The 18,371-nt window shown below is 39.5% G+C and overlaps 1 protein-coding gene across 3 annotated transcripts in view; it reads right to left on the reverse strand.

The window, feature by feature from the left end:
• PLCB4 (phospholipase C beta 4) overlaps positions 1–18,371 on the reverse strand; it is a 186,766-nt gene that overhangs the window by 59,805 nt on the left and 108,590 nt on the right. For all 3 annotated transcript variants that reach the window (XM_066316540.1, XM_066316541.1, XM_066316542.1), the window contains 6 exons: positions 12,961–13,040; positions 12,356–12,409; positions 7,084–7,165; positions 6,272–6,372; positions 5,588–5,645; positions 648–756 (listed from right to left, as the gene is read on the reverse strand). In XM_066316540.1, the coding sequence (XP_066172637.1) occupies positions 648–756; positions 5,588–5,645; positions 6,272–6,372; positions 7,084–7,165; positions 12,356–12,409; positions 12,961–13,040 (484 nt within the window). The remainder of the gene's footprint in view (positions 1–647; positions 757–5,587; positions 5,646–6,271; positions 6,373–7,083; positions 7,166–12,355; positions 12,410–12,960; positions 13,041–18,371) is intronic.

The raw sequence follows: 18,371 nt of genomic DNA on the forward strand, positions 1-18,371 counted from the left end.
AAGCAATGCTTGTCACTTCTGCACTTGATCCCAACTCAGCTGCTGCAGCAATACGGGTAAGAGCTGGGAACTCAGTGCAGCCACTGACACCTCCCACACTCACAGCAGCTCAGGGCATGAGCAGCCCGAGGATGCCTTGCAGGTACTTCCTGCAACTCTGCTCAGAGAGAACATTTTTCAATTCACCCACTTAAAACACTCTGTTCTGAGCCAGGCTGATGCCCTCAAGCACTAGAGAGATTATATCCTAAGAAGGTGGATGCATATGGCAATTTCTTTTGTATTTTTGCACAGTATCTGTACTTTGCAGTCTCTTTTAGACCCTGACCACAGCCACCTGCACGTTGCCTTGTTGCTGGAAGGAGTCTCCTCTGTTCCGTATTTACTCAATCCAGCCTCTCCCTTTTCCATCAGGATTTGCAGCCACACTCTAACCTGGATCAGGGTAATAATCCTTGTAAAAACTATCTGAATTTGAGGGGGAGGTATTTTTTTTCAGCAGAGCAGTTTCCTGGTCCAGTAGCCTGCACAAGTGCTTGTCCCCAGACCACAGGAACTGTAAACTCTATTTTAAAAGTCTGAATGCTTCAGAAGAAATTCCCCAAATGCCTAAACCCAGTGAATCCTGAATTCCCTCCCCCATTTACCTTTCCTCTTCAAGTCTTCGTCTGGCTCATATGTCTCAATAATCTGCATTGCTCTTTTTGTGTCATAAAAGGGAAATAAAATTTCATTGAGCCGAGGATCTCGTTGATGCTAAGGTTAGAAAACAACGGAATTCAGCAAAACAATATAGTGCATGGCTATCATCCAAGAGCATTTCATTACTGCAGATGAGAAAGAAAGAAGTGGACATTTACAAAAAAAAAAGAAAAAAAAAGAAAAAAAAAAAGGCAGCCCTAAAATTTACAGACTATTAAACAGCAACTTCAGCATTAAATAGAAAATTAACTTTATCTTTTATAAGAAACCTAGGCAGTTTGATCACAAAAATATTTTTTAAATAGAAAATTCCAATGCAATCATATAACTAGTCTTACTCTTGCTTATCATGAAAATAATGACTGCACATGGGATCTGTGCAATGAGATGTTGAAAATAAATAGCTGAATGTCCCTTTGTAAATTCTCTCTCTAATCCTTTTATTTTGCAAGTGACAGACTTGACTGGTGGCACTGTAATCGCTTCTGCAAAAATGCAAGTCACACATAGTATCTACAGCTAAAGCAAAAGAGTAAAATAGTTATACTATAAATACAGAATTAGAAATCTGAAATTTAGAAATATGAAAGTACTGGATGATCATTTGTGAATCATGGAAACATCGTGTTTTCAACTATTCAAAAGCCAGCATAGCTTCTTAGAAGAAATATGCACAAGACTTTCACAGCATCATCTCTTCAATTCACAATAATTTACAATATTAGGATTTCATAATATATGTCACGTTTAGGTACAATTTAGCAGTGACTTGTAATTGACTAATAAAATTCAGAATTTTTATGTTTTCACTTTATAGCATGCTATGTAACTTTGGTTTTTCTCCATGCTGGATTAGAGCTGCACACTGTGTGCCTGATTCTCCATTAAAAGAAAATTAAAACCAGAACTGACGGAATAGTGACATGTAAGCAGATGCAACAAAACAAAGAAATAAATATGACTGTGAAAACACTCTTTTACCCCAGAAGGTGCACAGTTTCCAAGCTTTAGTTTCAGCAGAATTCAGAGATGTAACAGGCCACCCCCATATTGGCAATCAATAATTTGGAGTGGATGGATGGTGTAGACAATGGCTTACACAGCACTATCAGCATTTGCTGTAATTCCTTATGTGGAAACTTTTTTGGCCTTTTTTTTTTTTTCCCCCCCTTTCTTTCTTTCTTTTTCTTTCCCATGAGAAAAGTAATATCCAATCCAATCTCTTTTCTTACAACCAATCCAATGGCGCACGTGCTTAATTAACTCCAAGAAATTACAACCAATGCCAATTCAATCATGCAATTAAGGAGGGATCTTTCAAGTAATGCCACTGGCAGTCTGCAGCATGTAAACACAGCAGGTTTGTTCAGGCCAGATGGGCTCTTGGGACGCCCAGGAAAACTCAGATGGAACACGACACGAGAGCAGATGGATGCAGGACATGACTTGCTCAGCAGCACACACCAACAACACCACAACACTGGCATGCAACAGATCCACGGTGACAAAGGACAAGGCTTCACACCATCAGTGACAATGCGCCACCTCAAAAAATGGTAAGAAATGGCAGGGAAGGTTCTTCGCTCAAGAAAAGGACTCTTCTCCACTTGCTTTCTTCCTCAGTTAGTAATGAGCAAACAAAAGAAAATAAATGGGATAAAGCAAAAAGTCTCCTCTTCAGAAAAAAGTCCCAGAGTTATCAGAAGGAGCTAAGAGCAAAATATTCTTCCAGTAGCAATGATCATTGCTTACAATCAATCCTCCATTGGAACAAAAGTGTATCATTATGGTCACTTTGTTTAAAAAATAAAGTCGGCAACAGATAAAGATCTACTTTAAAAAAGTGATAATGTTCTCTAATGTCCCTTGGAGAAACGTTCTGCACCACAGAGCCTGGTGGCACAGGGAACTTGTGCCACAAAAGCAGACCAAAATTTAAAGTGTGAAAATTCATGTCAAACAGTAATATGCTCCAGGACTAATTTTGTACACGCAACAAAGCTGCATTTGATTGTTCTGGTTACCCTACCAGACAGAGCACCCTTCCACCAGGCATCCTCAGCCATATGAGGATGAACTGACTAAAATCATGGGGAGAAAGGATGCCCAGAGGGTTCTGCAAAGAGAGAAAGCTCATTCAGCCTCCCCAGGCTGCCTCCAGCACCTTGCAGTGGGTACAAACTGAGACACACAGCGTCGAAAGTGCTAAAACCGGTTCTGCCTCCTGAATTTTCCCTGGGAGTGGTGAGAAGGCCCTTTTGGGGAGATGAACAGCTGGGGGATGGAAATAGTGAATGGGAAGGAGGGAGGAAGAGGAAGTAAGTGGAAGAGAGAGAGGGAGGAAGAGCAAGGAATTGGGAATAGGAAAAGATCTCCCCATACCTCCTTCCCAAAAGAATGGATGAGTTCTGGGGAGACTACTGAAAATTCCATTTTAACTGTTACTTGCCTTGTTATTTTATTGCTGTAAATGAACTGCAGGAGCAAATCTCAATGGTAGTGATTTCAGTCCCATTTCTACTATATTTCTTTCCTTTTTTTTTTTTTTTTTTTTTTTTCCCAAAATTTGTCTCTAAAAATAGGAGATCTAGACAAAATACTCGGTGCATGACAACAATTAAGTTTTTTAAAACTTCCCAGAAGCTTTAATGCTGAAGCACAATTAAATCATCTGTCAGCCAGCAGCATTTAAAAGTCAAATAGAGACTGGAGTTTAGAAAAACTGTGCACTCTCCTCTCATACCCAGTCACATATCCTCATGCTCTCTTAAAAACCCATAACACTTCAATCTTCTGCAGCATGCCTTGGAGGTTACTTCAAAATAATTTAAGTTAAAGAGTCTCATGAAAAGCTGCTCTGCCAAGTAACTCCCCTCTCCTATGTAATGATAATAACCTTTTTATATTTGCCAGCATTAGATGCCACTGCTAATTGCAGTGTTGGCCAGCTGCCAAGGGGACAGAAATGATCCCTTCAGGGGACACATTCTGGGTAATTTTCTGCCTTTCAAATTATGGCCGAAACTTTAAATTGTGTTTGGAGACCAAAAGACCTCCAACTCAGACCAAAGGCACTGGTTTCAGTCCCCAGAATAAATGTCCTCTAGAAAAAACACTTCAGTAATTTTCCCCAGCTCTGGTCGTCAACTAAAGGGGACAACCACAAGATTTCCAGTTGCAAAATGTATTTTGCTAATATGAATGTAGTCAACAAGATGCATTTTTCCCCAATACTACCTATGAAATAAGGTTTCTAATTCTGTAAAAAGAACTGCTAAATAAAGCAACATAAAATTGAGAGCATAACAACTCAATCTAAATTTTTCAATCAGTTACTGAAGATAGGGGGTTTGTACCAATGCTGGCAGCTTTTCTTCAGAAGTTTAGGCTTTAAGGAAATATACTTTAAACTAAAACAATTAGAGATCAATTTTAAAATAATGATAAGACAGTCATTTACCTGAAAATGAATAGTGAAACTAAAAATAAACAGAAGCTAACATGGTTTAAAGTGGGGATAGGGCTATGTGTTTCAAGCAGAAAATGTATCTAGCACTACAGGTGAATTGGGGGCTGAGGTGCTTTAAAGAGATAATTTATAATTTAAATCACAACACTATCCTTTCTCTCACCAATGCAGAAGCAAAAATGACAAGCCTTAGCTCTGACCCCAGCCCTGCAAACATTTAGACACTGAATGGTGTAAATAGCTGTGATAAAAGGAGGTCTCACAGCAATAAGGTTAAGCCTGTGCTCCAACTTGCCAACAGATATGAACTAAAGGCCCAATTATATTTACCCCAATTATATAATCAAGCTGTTAATTTCCTCTGTCTTTTCCTTTTGCATACCCTTTCTACAAGTAATTCAGGTTTAGTGAAGACTTAGGCACACCTTCCACACCCAAAAATAAAATTATATTCTAAATTTGATATATAGGGAACTTACAACTAGGATCTTCATAATGAAGTATTCAAAAAATAAACATACACATATAAACATATATAAAATTGAACTGTAACTAGTAAAAAAAATTTAAATGGAGAAATTTTTTTGGTGAGGCACCTAAAAATGTGACATAGTGAGAGGTTGGTAGCTTCCTACATTAGGTAGGACAATAATCTACTGGTACAAAACCAAGTAGGATGTGTCTGTTTTCCATGGGTGTGCTCTTGTCAAATCCACACAGTGCATTTACTACATGAATTCCAAGTGAGTCAGTTTTCTATAACTTACTGTGCTTTAAGAACAGAAAAGAGCCAACCCCACACTGTTTACTGAACTACTTCACACACTCATGCTGCTTTCAAGAAATTCTAAATACTTCTGCCAACAACTGTATTGTCAAAATACAGCAATAAAAATATTTCCTCTTATGCTGCACACATGGTATTTTAAAAATCATATACAAACTCAAAATATCCTCTTAGCTCTTAGATTTGTAACAGATTGAAATAATACTGCTGAGGAGAATCAAATTCCTGTTTATAAACGCCTACTCCAGTTTTTCTATTATTCTAGAAGGACTAGCAGACATCTTTAGCTGGGGCTTACAGGTAAAATAATTGCCTGCAATAAAATACTGGGTGTGTTTTAGTAGAAACTGCATTGAGTGCAACAGTATAAAAAGCACAAAACACACAGAACACACACCATGACAACACAGCAGCAAGTGATCAACAGATGCAACTGCAAAGCCAACATGTAGAAAGCACAACACCACACACGGCTGGAGCTGATTTTTGCACCTGGATGTTACCAAAATGGAAAGATCAGCAGATCAGAAGCGTAGCAAATAATGGCATGGTGCATGCAATGGGAAGATTGGAAGAAGCAAGCCACTGCAGACAGACTTGTATGGTAGTTAATGTATGAAAAAGCTTACTTCATTTAGAAAGCTCACTAATTGGTCTACCGTTAAATAATCAGTTTTGTCTCCATTGCTGAAAAGGAATTTATTAGACAATGTAAGTTTTTATACACGATGCTACAGTAGGTATGATTTACATGTTGACATTGTTGATACTTTTAAATCTACCTACGATTTTCTATTTGAAAGTAGCTCTATAATCTCAAAATGAACAATCACAGAAAACACACTGTCTATGCTGAGCACAGTATATCTCCCACAACATATCCTCCTATCACTGAGCTAACATTACTTCATAAAACAACATGTAAGTCCTCAGCTGAGAATAAATTGGGTGAAGAGACTTTTCAAATTTCAAATTTTTTACTTAATTTAATTAGTTCACATACTCTGTTAATCACCTAAAGGAGCAAGTTAAAAATTACAATAATTAGTAAAGCCAATGCAAAAAAAAAAAAAAAAAAAAGTTCCAGGTGCTTCCTTTAACTCATGTAAAAGTTGCTCCAAAACACAGAGTGAACTTTTACATTAACAGTCTGAGAAGGGAGGAAGGGGAAAAACATAGACTGGAGCTTGTTCTAAAGTTGCTGATGCTACTAGGATTCAAGGTAAATTTTACAGTGTTCTGCCACTACTAGTTAGGGACTAAAAATACAGCAAAATGTCTTTAAAGCAAGATTACAATAAATTTCAACTTACATCTTCTTAAAGAGGTCCTCTATGTCAGTTCGGGGACATATCTTTTGGGTGAGCTCATAAAATTTCTCGTAAGTAAAAGCTGCAGGCTCAATTTCATCATTCTGCAACAAAATGCAAAGGTACATTCATCCAGACAAGGGAGCTTATGTGCTCTTTTCCCAAAAGAGAATATCTTATATTAGAAAAAAGCGACTGAGAACTGGTTTAGCTCCTTCCCAAGTATAAATTTACCTGGTTTTTTTCGTACTCTCTCAGAGTAATTCTAAATTTATCTTCATCATAAATCTGTTTGATGTGCTCGTGTTCAAACCTCACAGTAGCAATAACCCCACATAAACACAGGGCTGGAAAATAATCTATTTTTTTTTTTCTGATGCTTAAAACAAATCAAACCCAAACCCAAAAAGTTTAAGGCATCATCTCTCTGGGGCTGCTGGCAGGGGCTCCCACTGCAAATGGAAGAGAGCTGGAGAGCAGCTCTCCAAAGGAGAGGAGCAAAGAGCAGGAGGAGTCCAAGAAATTCAACAAAAAAATTTATTACATGCAGATTTTGTGGTTATATACTTTGCATAAATGAACAAAAGGTAGTTTGTGACAGAAAAGAAGGGAAGCCTCCTCTAAGAGGTTTAAGGACCTCTGTGTCATACAGATTTAATTACTTTTTGGCTCTAGTAAACAACCTCCAGTGATTAGTAAGTAACACACAATAAGCACGCTTTTTGTGATGCAAATTACTTAGATCACAGCTAAAAACATGAATGAGTCATCACTTTATTAGTATACAAAAACAGTTATTCAAAACCACTAAATACCTTTCCGCTGGGAAGACCTAATTCCTTAAGTGCCTGAAAGATCACTTTTTCTGTTTTACCTGATGCAAAGGTTCTGGTTATGCTAAAACAAAAAACAGCGGAGAAAAAAACAACAAAACAAAACAGAAAAATGTTAGTCACTTTTTAAACAATTAGTTCTCTCTCTCTCTTGCTTTTACTGCCAACATTTTCCTCTGGCTTCAATTGATGAACGTAAGCAGCTTCCAGCTAACAGTGCAGTTGGAGGAGCTCTCCAAACTCTGCAGAGCAGCACTGCTCTGCCTGCAAGCCAGCCATTAGAAAATACATCAAAATAATGAACTGCAAACAGAACAAAAGAGGGTTTTTTCCCCCAAATACACTGGGATACAGAGCCATGCAAAGCTTTCTTTTTTTCTTTTTTTTCTTTTTCTCCCTCTCTTTTAAGCTGTGTGCTGATATAAATGACTGTTTAGAAAACAGCAGGTTCTCGCAGGGAGGAGACTCGTGTCTCTGGTCATTCCTGGTTGTGGTGACTTCCCTCCCATTCCAAGCATTAAACTGGAGTGGGCTGTTCCCAAAGGCAGCTTCCTTCCTCTTTCCTTTCCAAGCAGCTGCTGCTATCAAGATACTCCCAGCCACATGCCAAATCCCATTCCCTCCTCCCTCTGGGATGCTCCCTCACCTCACAGCCATTGAGAATATCCTGCCCTAGTCATGCCACACACAAATCCTTTAGGTAGGCCCCAGCTGCCACTGCAATATGTCCCCCAAACTGATGAGCATCCTGCTCCTTCCCAAAGCATGATTTCACCATGCATACGACTGGCAAACTAGTTTCACTTGGAATAAGATAAATCCCACAAAAATATAGTTAATTTGGTATGATTAATATGAGAGCGGTCTAATTCTGTTTCCATTTGAGAGGAATCTGAATAATCTTTGGGTCTGGAAAGGGGAATCCAAACCTGACAGGTCTCCTGCCTTCTGTTTAGGGTTTGAGCTAAGATGCTGGGACCCACAACCCCTTGATTTTGGTGTCTTAGTCTGGAGAGAGAAGCTGAATTCTGTGTCCAATATATATTTCTAACAAAAGCTGTACATTGGGAAACACTCTATGGCTGCTGATAAGAACGTGTTGCTCTTTATCATCGAGCGAGACAAACATTTGCTGAGATGTTTAGTTAAGCTCATGCATAATAAATAATTTCTCATGGCAAGAGACGTGAAATAAATTGTGGCCTCTGTTTGTTGCCATAGCAATTCACGGTTGTTTTATTCTCCAAAACACTCTAAAGTGCCTATGTAAATGTTTTCATACTAATAAAATTAAAATCAGGAAGTGAAAATATCTAAATAATAAAAAAATATTTTAACAAAACTTAGCCATGTTTTTCTTCTTCCTAGGTCCTTACAAGAGTTAGATTTCTATGTCCCTATTTAGGCATCTAAGTTAGCTGTTTGATTTTCCAAAGCTGATAAGTACCAAGATATTTTCACTAAAATATAGACTGAGTTTAACTTTAGGCACTTGCTTCTTAAAAAAATCCCCAGGCATCTATTTTTCCTGCTAATTCTAAGCCATGGAGTAATGTTAGCTCTGCAATTTACAACCTCTTTCCAACCCTGTAAATTTCTGGGTTTTGTAATGAATTGGACTCCAATAATAAATGTCCTGTAAAACATGTAATATTGGTGTAAGTAATTATTCAGATGTGTGCCAAGATTCCATGGCTGCAGGGAACTTACTTTTGATGCCAAATGTATCTTTTTATTTCGCAAAAGCTGACAGCAAACATAGCAGTAATTTGTAATGAGAGCAGCAGTGTAGAGAAGATGGCATGAATCAAAAAAGATTGTAAAAATACAGCGTGACACATTCATTTTGCTCAGGCTATTGCAAATAAAATTGCTTTTCCTTCTATCAGAAGAGACTTCATCCTAGCAGATTTACATTCATCTTGACACCTACAGGTGTTTACTCCTCATGTTCCACCTACAGTGGTTTGGGGCTTATGGTAACTGCCAATGTACTTCCTCATAAATATTTAAAATACTTCCCAGCTCTGGGACTGAGGGCTATGACTCTGTCGTGCTTGTTGATGGATTAAATGACTTGGTTACTTCAGACCTTCATCACTTTCCAACCATTACCTCAAAAATCAAAGCCACTGTGGAAATCAATCTTTTACCATGGCTCCACTGAATTTATCAGCTTGGCTTGACCTGCCTACACTGTACAAGGAATTGTCTAACTTTGATTGCCAACCAACACTGAAGTATTGAAACAGACTTCTTCCAGACACTCTGGAATAATCGATGCAAAATACACTTAAAAAATCTCAACTTTCAAACTAACTTAATTAAACTACTGAAAAACAGATTTAAGCTTCATTTGTTTAGGTTTTTCTCTTTTTTTGCTATATATTTTCATAGTTAGAACCTAAACTTGCTTGAATCCTTTTAAATTAAAGGATTAAATTTATTAAAGGATTTAAATTCTCCCTTCTTAAAAGGAGAAGCATAGACTGAGCAAAGCTAATTTCTAACCAGGCTCTAGATGAGCAGGTGCAACTCACTCACATAGAAAATCTATTTTCTGCCAGCAGAAAGTTGAAGAAACCAAGTAGATTTTTATTTTCTTAACAAACACTGACCTGCTAATTCATCTGTTACAGTAGTGTTAAAATCTGAACATACAAAATATCTTACAAATGCCACGTCTTTGGAAGAGCTGTAAATCTAATTCTAGACTCAGACTGCTAAAATTTATTAAAGCCCGAAAGGCAAAAGTGCTACTCTTCTAAAGGTTTTCACACTGCTAACTGCCAGAATTTCTTCCCTCCCAAACACAGTACATCAGTAGCAACAGATCTATGCCTGAGAATACATTAAAATCCAAAAGCAGCTTGAGAAAAATCTTTGTGACTCTGCAACTCCCAACTGTACAGCCAAAGAGTCACAGATAGATAGGGCATTTACACCCAGCAGCCTGAGGGGTGTCACCTTCTCAAGGCTCATCATTCCCTATGGGCAATGTGAGAGCTGCAAAATTTGTTTCAAACTCGGGAAGAAATGCAAAGATCTCTGATTCTGCAGGTGAGATTCTGTTTTTTTCTGTTGGTGTTTTACTGTACTTCTGTGTAAAACTGAAATACTGCTGGATCTTGTGGTACACATTCCTACAGCTGCACAGACCTGCTGAGGGTTCTGCTTCTGAGAGAGAAACCTTCCCATCTCTATCCCCAGAGCTACAGCAATTGCTACAGGCAGCAGGGGGAGGAAGCAGGGCTGAATAAATAACAGTGGATTAAAACTGGAAAAAGGGAAAGGTCAGTTGGAGGGGGACACCAGTGCTTTAAACCAGTGAAAGAGGACTGGGGGGAAGCTTGGGTAGCAAATGTGAAACTTCAGTGGCCCTTGTATAGCAGAGCCATTCAGCTCCCATTACCCAGTGCCTCCTGCCTTGCCATCCTCACACACATCCCTCTCCTTACGCAGCTCCCTCCTCCTGTCTCCTTTTGATCTCTCCTCTTCCCTTCTCTGCACCGAGAGAAGAAAGGGTGAAGCAGTGAAATCCCCCAGCCCAGGCTGACCCCGGGGTGTCTGTGTCCCACTCCATGATCAGCAGCTCCGGCTGGATCACACCAATCCATTGTCATCCTACACCAGGGCCCTGATTCCCCCTCTTTTCCACTGCAGCTCTGCAGAGCAAATTGATTTTTTTCTCTCCTGCATTCATATTCCTCTTCTCAGTTGACACCTCTTCTCGTCCTTTAAGTGGGTGACATAGCACTTCCTCTGTGAGCCCCCAAAATTTGCCACTTTTTACCCACACCAAGACAGCACATCCCTTGGATTATGCAAATGCAAAGGAGATTCAGCTTCATGGAATAGTAGATCCCTTCTGAATTTATAAGCAATCTACTTTTACAATAAATTAAACTGCTAGGGGCTGATTTATGTTAACCTGTAAATAGTGCAAATTCAAATTTAAAGATTTAATACACTGGACCCAGTGAACTATTTTGAGCAATAGACAGTCTGCATACACAAATCAGTATGCTGCAGCACAACAGAGAGAATTTATGCCTCACTAAACGTGATGTAAAATATTTAAAGGCAGAAACAGTTTCAGACAAGCTAGCACACTATAAATTCATACTGTGGAATAGGGTTCTGTGTTCAAACAGAGGCATAAAGCTGTAAAGTCCTGAAAATTGATTTGTCCCTGTGGTTTTGTTCCCTCATCGTTACCCTCCAGCTGATGATATTTCTCATGGGGCTTCTGCACAGGAGGTGCTTCATGGCAGCTGAGTTTGAGAAATAAGCAGGGACTTGGCCATGTGAGAACAGGAAGATTAATACACTGAAGCAGCTTTAACACTTTCAAGGTGTCACCTGAGTCCTGAAGCTAAAGAAACCTGGAAAGCAGCATGGCAGGCCCTTTATCTTTTGGTAGATTCTATAGATGCAAAGTCCTTTTTTCTTTTTGGAAAAAAAAAATTATTAATGTTGTGTGAGGTTTATCTTACAAAGCCCTCCCTCTTGCTCCCTTCTGTGAGTTTCTCTTTATGAAAAACTAGCATGCCCCAAAAATCTGGTTTGCATGTACTTTATGAGGAGAAAAGCAGCTCAGTGTACGAGCAAGAATGAAGTCCTAGAGCAGGAGGGGGGAGTATTACTGCCTAGCCAGAGAGGACTGAAAACCAGTAACCTGTAATAGTTAATAGCTGCACAGAGAGAAAGATGCTGCTCTGACTTTGATGATCCTGACAACAAGTAACCCAACAATTCATTTACCATGTGGACAAAACCAAATATTATCCTGGGGGTTCCTATAAAAGCAGAAGCATTTTTGGCAGACATACACATCTCTTTTACAAGGAACTACAGTTTAAAAGCACCTTTTTGTCCTCTACTTAACTGGCCTGCAAGCTTTTATGGTTCTTTTTTAAAAGTATTTTATCAAATTTTTTACAATTCCCAGGGTTTGAGGAATGTTAGGTTGAGAAATCTGACGCTCTTAACTCTAAGTGACTTTGAAAACTATTGGAACTCATATCTTCATTACAATGGACTGCAAAAAAAAAAAAAAAAAAATTACTAGGCTAATAAGAAATCCTGGCTAGCTTACCAAGGAGGACAGATAAGAATATCTAGTTCTGTACTCTACTCTTATATATGTATTAGTAATAAAACTAATATTAGATTCCACTATTAAGCCACAGCATTTTATTAAAATTATAGAACTAGGAACTGAAAAAACTTAGAGCTCCCCAACTGTGCTTACCTCCGAACTGGAATTTTCCCATTTGTGTTTGTTAGAAAGGCCAGCTTCATCCAGCTGAAATTAGGAATGAAATATTTTTTAAAGATTATTTATTAAAATTTGGTCTAGATATTTATGTTTAACCTATTGCCCTGTCAGCTAAATGAGTACTAACAAATAATTGTTCTGCAACAAAAACATTTTTCTGTAACCTTGTAGTGCTTGAGGCAGGGCAGTTCTTTAACTATAAAGGCAAAAAGCAGCCTAAAAAAATCAGTACAGCAATTAACACAAGTGTGAAGATGAGGAAGTCTCATGGGGTTTTGCTTGCATATGCATCAAGGAAAAAAACAAACCAGCCAATAATTAAAACATACACTACAATAAATCAAATGAACAGTCATAAATTCTCCTGTAATTTCTCCTGGGCAGGTGCCAGATATAGCCTTGAGGCATCTTTGGCCTCAATAAAAGACAAACTCTTAACTCGTTTAACACCATTTTCTTTATGACACTGTTTTGAAGATGTCAAACTATGAAAAACAAGTATTTTTTTTTCAATTCCAACGAGGAAAATACAAGGACAGAAAAATAAAGGAGAAAGGAGAGGAAAGAAAGTAACTTACTGTTTCTTGAGACACGTCATGGGACTGACATTGTTAGCTCTAAAGTTATGTATGATGGATCCAAGCCCTTCTACCCATTGCTGAAAAACACAAAAACACCAAAACACCAAATTAGGAAAACTGAAGAGGGAAAAAGAAGGAAAGTTTGTCTTAGGGGAAGGCTCCTTCTTGAAGCCATGGATAATGTTAACAACCTGTGCTGAAGAAAAAAACCACCCATGTCACAGCCCACATCATGGAAAAATCCAGCCACATTTCATCCATTTTACCCATCACTATTTCATCCTCCACTAGACAAAGGGGTTGTGCTTTCCATTCTTCCAAATGCTACAGGTAGTATCAGAATGCTAACAAATCAGTTTATTGCCAGTCAGGGCAAGTGATCCACTTATTAACTAAGGCCTCTATTTATATCCTATATAAACATTTGCCTCCCTTTTGGGGACAAGGGGCAATATCAGCTATTACTGAGCACCACTATCCAGTGTGTGAGGACATATTTCACTGGTCCAGCTTAGAAAAGGAATGAAATAAAATGTTAATAAGCTACAGCAAACCACAGAGGGGCACAACAATCACTCAGCAATGCCAACCTCATCTAACACCCTGTTACATATTTCAGTCCTGCTTGTTTGCTTGTTTTCCTCCTTAAAATGCACAACATTCTAAATAATCGCTGGGAAGACTTCCAGCCAGCAGCAGCATTACAGCACTTATTTATGTAATTCCTCTTTTAGGGATCTATTTTTCTGCTGGAGCCTGCACCCCGACTTTGCAGAGCTGTAGAGAAGCAGCTTTAGGCTTAGGCCCGGACATGAACACTCCTGGATTTCAGCAGGGATCCTGGCAGGAAAAAGCCATGGGAAGAGGGGAAAATGGCAGTGCTACAAGCCAAGTTTGATCTCAATAATGCCATTGTAACACTGGGATTACTCAACTGACAATTTACACTGGTGGAATTGAGATGGGATTTGGTCCACTGCTAAACATTAACCTTGTGAATAAAGGAGCTTTTTGCTTCTGGCCAAATGCTGTGCATGCAGCTTGAGCTGACTTGGGCAGGATCCAGAATATGACACTTATAAATAGATGCAGATGAGTGTATTTTTCTTTTCATGAATGAGTGCTGTACATCTGCAATACAGATGAAAAAAATCATGATTTATATTGCAGAAACACTAACCTCTTTGGGAAATGGCATATTGTAAACTGCACGCAGCAAATCCCTGGGGGCTAAAACAAGGTCTAAGATGTCAATTCAACAGATAAACAACACACTTAAGGAGACCCCTGTACTCATGAAATATTAAATCTGTTTTGCTTTAGGAAAAGTAGTCACTGATTAAGATATGTGTTAATATTTAAGTGTTCTTTTTAAAGTTATCTTTTAAATAAGTACCACATAAAATATGCACTTAAATACATCTAGCGTGTGTCTGAGAATCATCTGAAAAACAGAACTATCACTTATGAAAAAAAGTTGTATTTGGAGTTTTCTTAGGTGTGTTTTTGGGCTTGAAAACAGCCCCCCAGTCTGCCCTCTCATCTCTCTTTTTCCAGCTGCATGAGTAAGATGACTTTGCAGTCATAGGCTGAAGGGACTGCCTAGGAAGATAAAGCAAGCAAGGTTCACGGGGCAAGATAATATTATTTATTAGAACTGATATAACTAGAAGCCACTGACAGATTTAGGAAACACTTATCTTTTCCTACAAATGTTCCCTCATCTCAGATGATAAAGGAATGGTGCTTGTGATAATTCCAAGGTAAATGCCTGAACAAATCTTACATAGACTGCAATTTCCTAGAACTGTTGAAATTCAGCTATTGTCAACTACTTACATTTGGAGTTTGTGGTTTGTTTGGGTTTGGGGGGTTTTTGGTTTGGTTTTGGGTTGGGGGGGGGTTGGGCCTGTTAAGTTTGTTTGGCTTTGTTTGTTTTGTTGTTTGTTTTTGTTGTTGTTTAAATCAATTAAATGTAATATTCCTGCTGCATTAACACTGTCACAGCTATACAAACATTTGTCCTCTTATGATCTGCATTGGTCTGTACTCCTTCAAAACTCAGCCTTCCAACACTGGCCCAACCACTCAGTGGCATGTTCACTGCAAACAAAAAACCCTTGCACAATTCAATTACACCAAATGCATGTTCTGAATAAGCTGCAGGCTTTCTCCCATTTTCTTCTGCCAAAAAACCACCACTGGTGCAGTGCTGACCATATCAGCATTTCATTTGGAACCAAACACCTACAGATCCATTCTGGTTTGAAGGCGATACGACTACACCAGATGGAACAAAAACTAACATTTAAAAGTAAGGCTGGCCAGCACTCAGCCCTGGAGTTACTTCTGCCCATCTAGCTGCCAAAAAGGAACACTGCTAGAAAAAAACAAAAGTGAAGAGAGAAATCAATACACTTAGCACTTCCCAAGTGATTTTTTTGCAGGAGTTGTCTTGATGGTTCCCAGTTTAGAGGTCTCCCTAACCTTTTTTCAGTGTTAATGCCCTTCCCTGACAGTGATGCCAAATCAGGGATTTGGAGCAAAACAGCACAAACCTACAGCCAAACACTGATGAGCCACAAAAGCATCACATTTCTGCTGGCAGCAAGCAAAGGAGGGGCCCAAGAGACTCTGTCCAGCTCGGAATCATCTTTACATTGGCGTGATGTGCCCTGGGCAGGACGTGGCAGTTCCAGAGCCACGTCTGCCCATCTGTGCCACGCCACAGGGCAGCATCTGCCTGCCTCCCTCTGGCCTGGGGCTAGAGCAGGTTCTGCAGCGTTTCTCACATGCTGCCCACGGTGTTCAGCTGGCCCCACATCAACCAGGAATACGACAAAAAAACAAATTCAACAACACATTCGACACAGTCAGATTTTTGTCCCTCCGAGCCAGAATAGTCTCCAATTCATCCTGTCTTCATACTGGTTTTTAAGGTATTGTGATCCAGTGCACAGATACTCACAAAGTTCAATATCAAGCTGGCAATATATTGCTTTCCTGACAACAAACCATTCTCAGATTTAATGTACACTTGTCTGATGACCTTGCAGGAAGGAAGAAAGGAGGGCTTGGGTTTTTCTCAGCTAGCACACAGACAAATACAGCAGCAGCCTTGCTTATATTCTAAGACAGCACTCCTTATTTTACAGATAAAGCTGAAATACCTGTAAATCTACATCAGTAACAGGGATAAAGATTCTCAGTTCTCTTCTTTCATGCTCAGCATTTTTCAAAGCACGACCTGTGCAAAGGAGTAAAATCCTAAAACAAATGGAATTCTGAAATGAGGTACATAGGAAACACTTAGGTCCTAGAAAATAAAAAGTTTTTGATAGAAATCAGGGTACACTGGAATCTTACTGTTGCTAGTTCTAAAAATTTTCCAGCTTTCAAAGAATGGTTCAGTACCTTCAATCTGTCGAGGTAACTCCTGAATGGCACCCTATATACAAATATTATTGCAGATTCATAGAGGGATCTGGGCCATGATATCTAATCCTTGAAAATCAACAGTCATGAAAAGAAAGAAAACCAAACACCAGTGCACCTTAAGCTCAGACCCCCTTAGGCTGACACAAGAGGCTAAAACCTACACTGCAGGCTGGAACAAGCACTGTGTTGTTTTTCTCTGACAAGATCAAACACTGTCAAACGTCTCTAGAAGGAGAAGGAGCATGAAAAATCAATCAAAGAAGCACTCTCTTAGCTTTTGCTGTGAGACTGAAATGCTTCTGAGGCACTTAGTGACCCTGTGTTAGGATCACCGATGAAACATGGGCAGAACTGGCAGGGCGCACAAATAAGTTTGGCCTTTCAGTTCTATTTTAGCCATCAACCTTTCATTTAGGCAGGGTTAAAAAGGACAAGAATTACGAAAGGTTAAAAATCACCATAGCCTACAGCTCATGAATTTCCAGACAAGGCTTACTGACCGATGGGGTCAGTATTACCCAGACCTCTTGAGATTCTACTTTCCCTTTTCCAGTGCAGTCTCTCCCAAAGCTGCACTCCACTTATTCCAGGCATCAGGAAAGTCAGGGAGGCAAGGAGGGACTGCCCTCTGATTTTGGTGTTCAGTGTCTAGCACTGGCCGCCAAGGGCTCCATAGCTTGAAGGCTTAGGAAGCCCACAGAGAATTGTTTCCCTCCTCTCTCCAAGACAGACGTGGGCTGGCAGCAATCCCTGGCACTTGCCCTCAGCCAGCAGATGTCCCCATTCTCTCAATGTAAACTTCTCAAAACTCCTCTCTGCTCCAAGAAAATCACCCTTCCTCTCACTCCAGGCAGCCACAGCAAGGAGACATGAGGAGTGACAGTGCCAAACCTCTCCCCTGCCCTGACCAACCGCAGCACTGATTTTTGGCAGGATATTGCTGTGAAAATACTGTGAGTATTTCTACAAAGATAAAAGGGATCCTTCTGACTTTCAAGTATTCCATCAGGAAAGCTGAGGCTCCCGTGCTCGAGACTGGGAGCTGCCCTATGTGTCCAGCAAAGCTTCAACAAAGCTTCCTACTCTGGAGTGGCTTTTCCAGCATTGGATGGGCCTACCCTGAAAGGAGCTGGAAAAATCTCTTTGGCTTTTCTTGTATGCAAACTAAGAGAAACACAGTGGAGCTTTGACAGTGAAATCAACTCTGCCTCCTGGCTATGGAGAACCAGGGCTAAAGCTGTCAATTTACTGATAATTCCACAGAGGCACTGCCAAGAATGTCCATGAAGAGGCAGAAAAGCACATGCAAAGCACCAATAGTTAACTGCAGTCTGGGATATGAACATTTCTCTAGAGAACATGGAATAACATACTAGGTACAGGTAAGCTGTGGTCATATATTTAAGGCAGTCATGATATTGAAATGTTGATCACATGGGCTATGAGACATGAGCCACGCACTTCCACAGTGGGACACAGAGAACAGCAGCCAGGCTTCTAGAGATCTGTTCAAGAGTGTTTTGCAGGTTCCTTGAAAAGTTTTGCTTTGAAACATCAAAACAAACCAAAGCTTTGGGAAAACAGAACTTTTCTGTAATATATTTGTGGAATATTCCCATGGGAATCTTCTGCCACTTTCTATTTGTCCTCTTAACAATATGATTTGGGCAAATGTTTAATAGCTTGTTTCAGGGGGAAAAAAAATCAGGATCAATCAGGCTGGGCTGGATGGGCAACCTGGTCTACTGGAAGATATCCCTGCCCATGGCAGGGGAGCTGGAAGTGGATGGTTTTTAAGGTCAACCCAAACTATTCTATAATTCTATGAAACAGAATTTTTTTGTAAATCAAGGAGTTTGATTAGTAGAAACACCAACAGAAGTGATCAACCTGAAGTGCTTTATCTTACCAGAACCAGTTTAACTGAAAAAAAAAAAATTCTCATTCCAAGTGAGAAGCGGAGAAGTTAA

The sequence above is a fragment of the Sylvia atricapilla genome, chromosome 3, assembly GCF_009819655.1.
Source record: "Sylvia atricapilla isolate bSylAtr1 chromosome 3, bSylAtr1.pri, whole genome shotgun sequence".
In the NCBI taxonomy this organism is placed as follows: Eukaryota; Metazoa; Chordata; class Aves; order Passeriformes; family Sylviidae; genus Sylvia; species Sylvia atricapilla.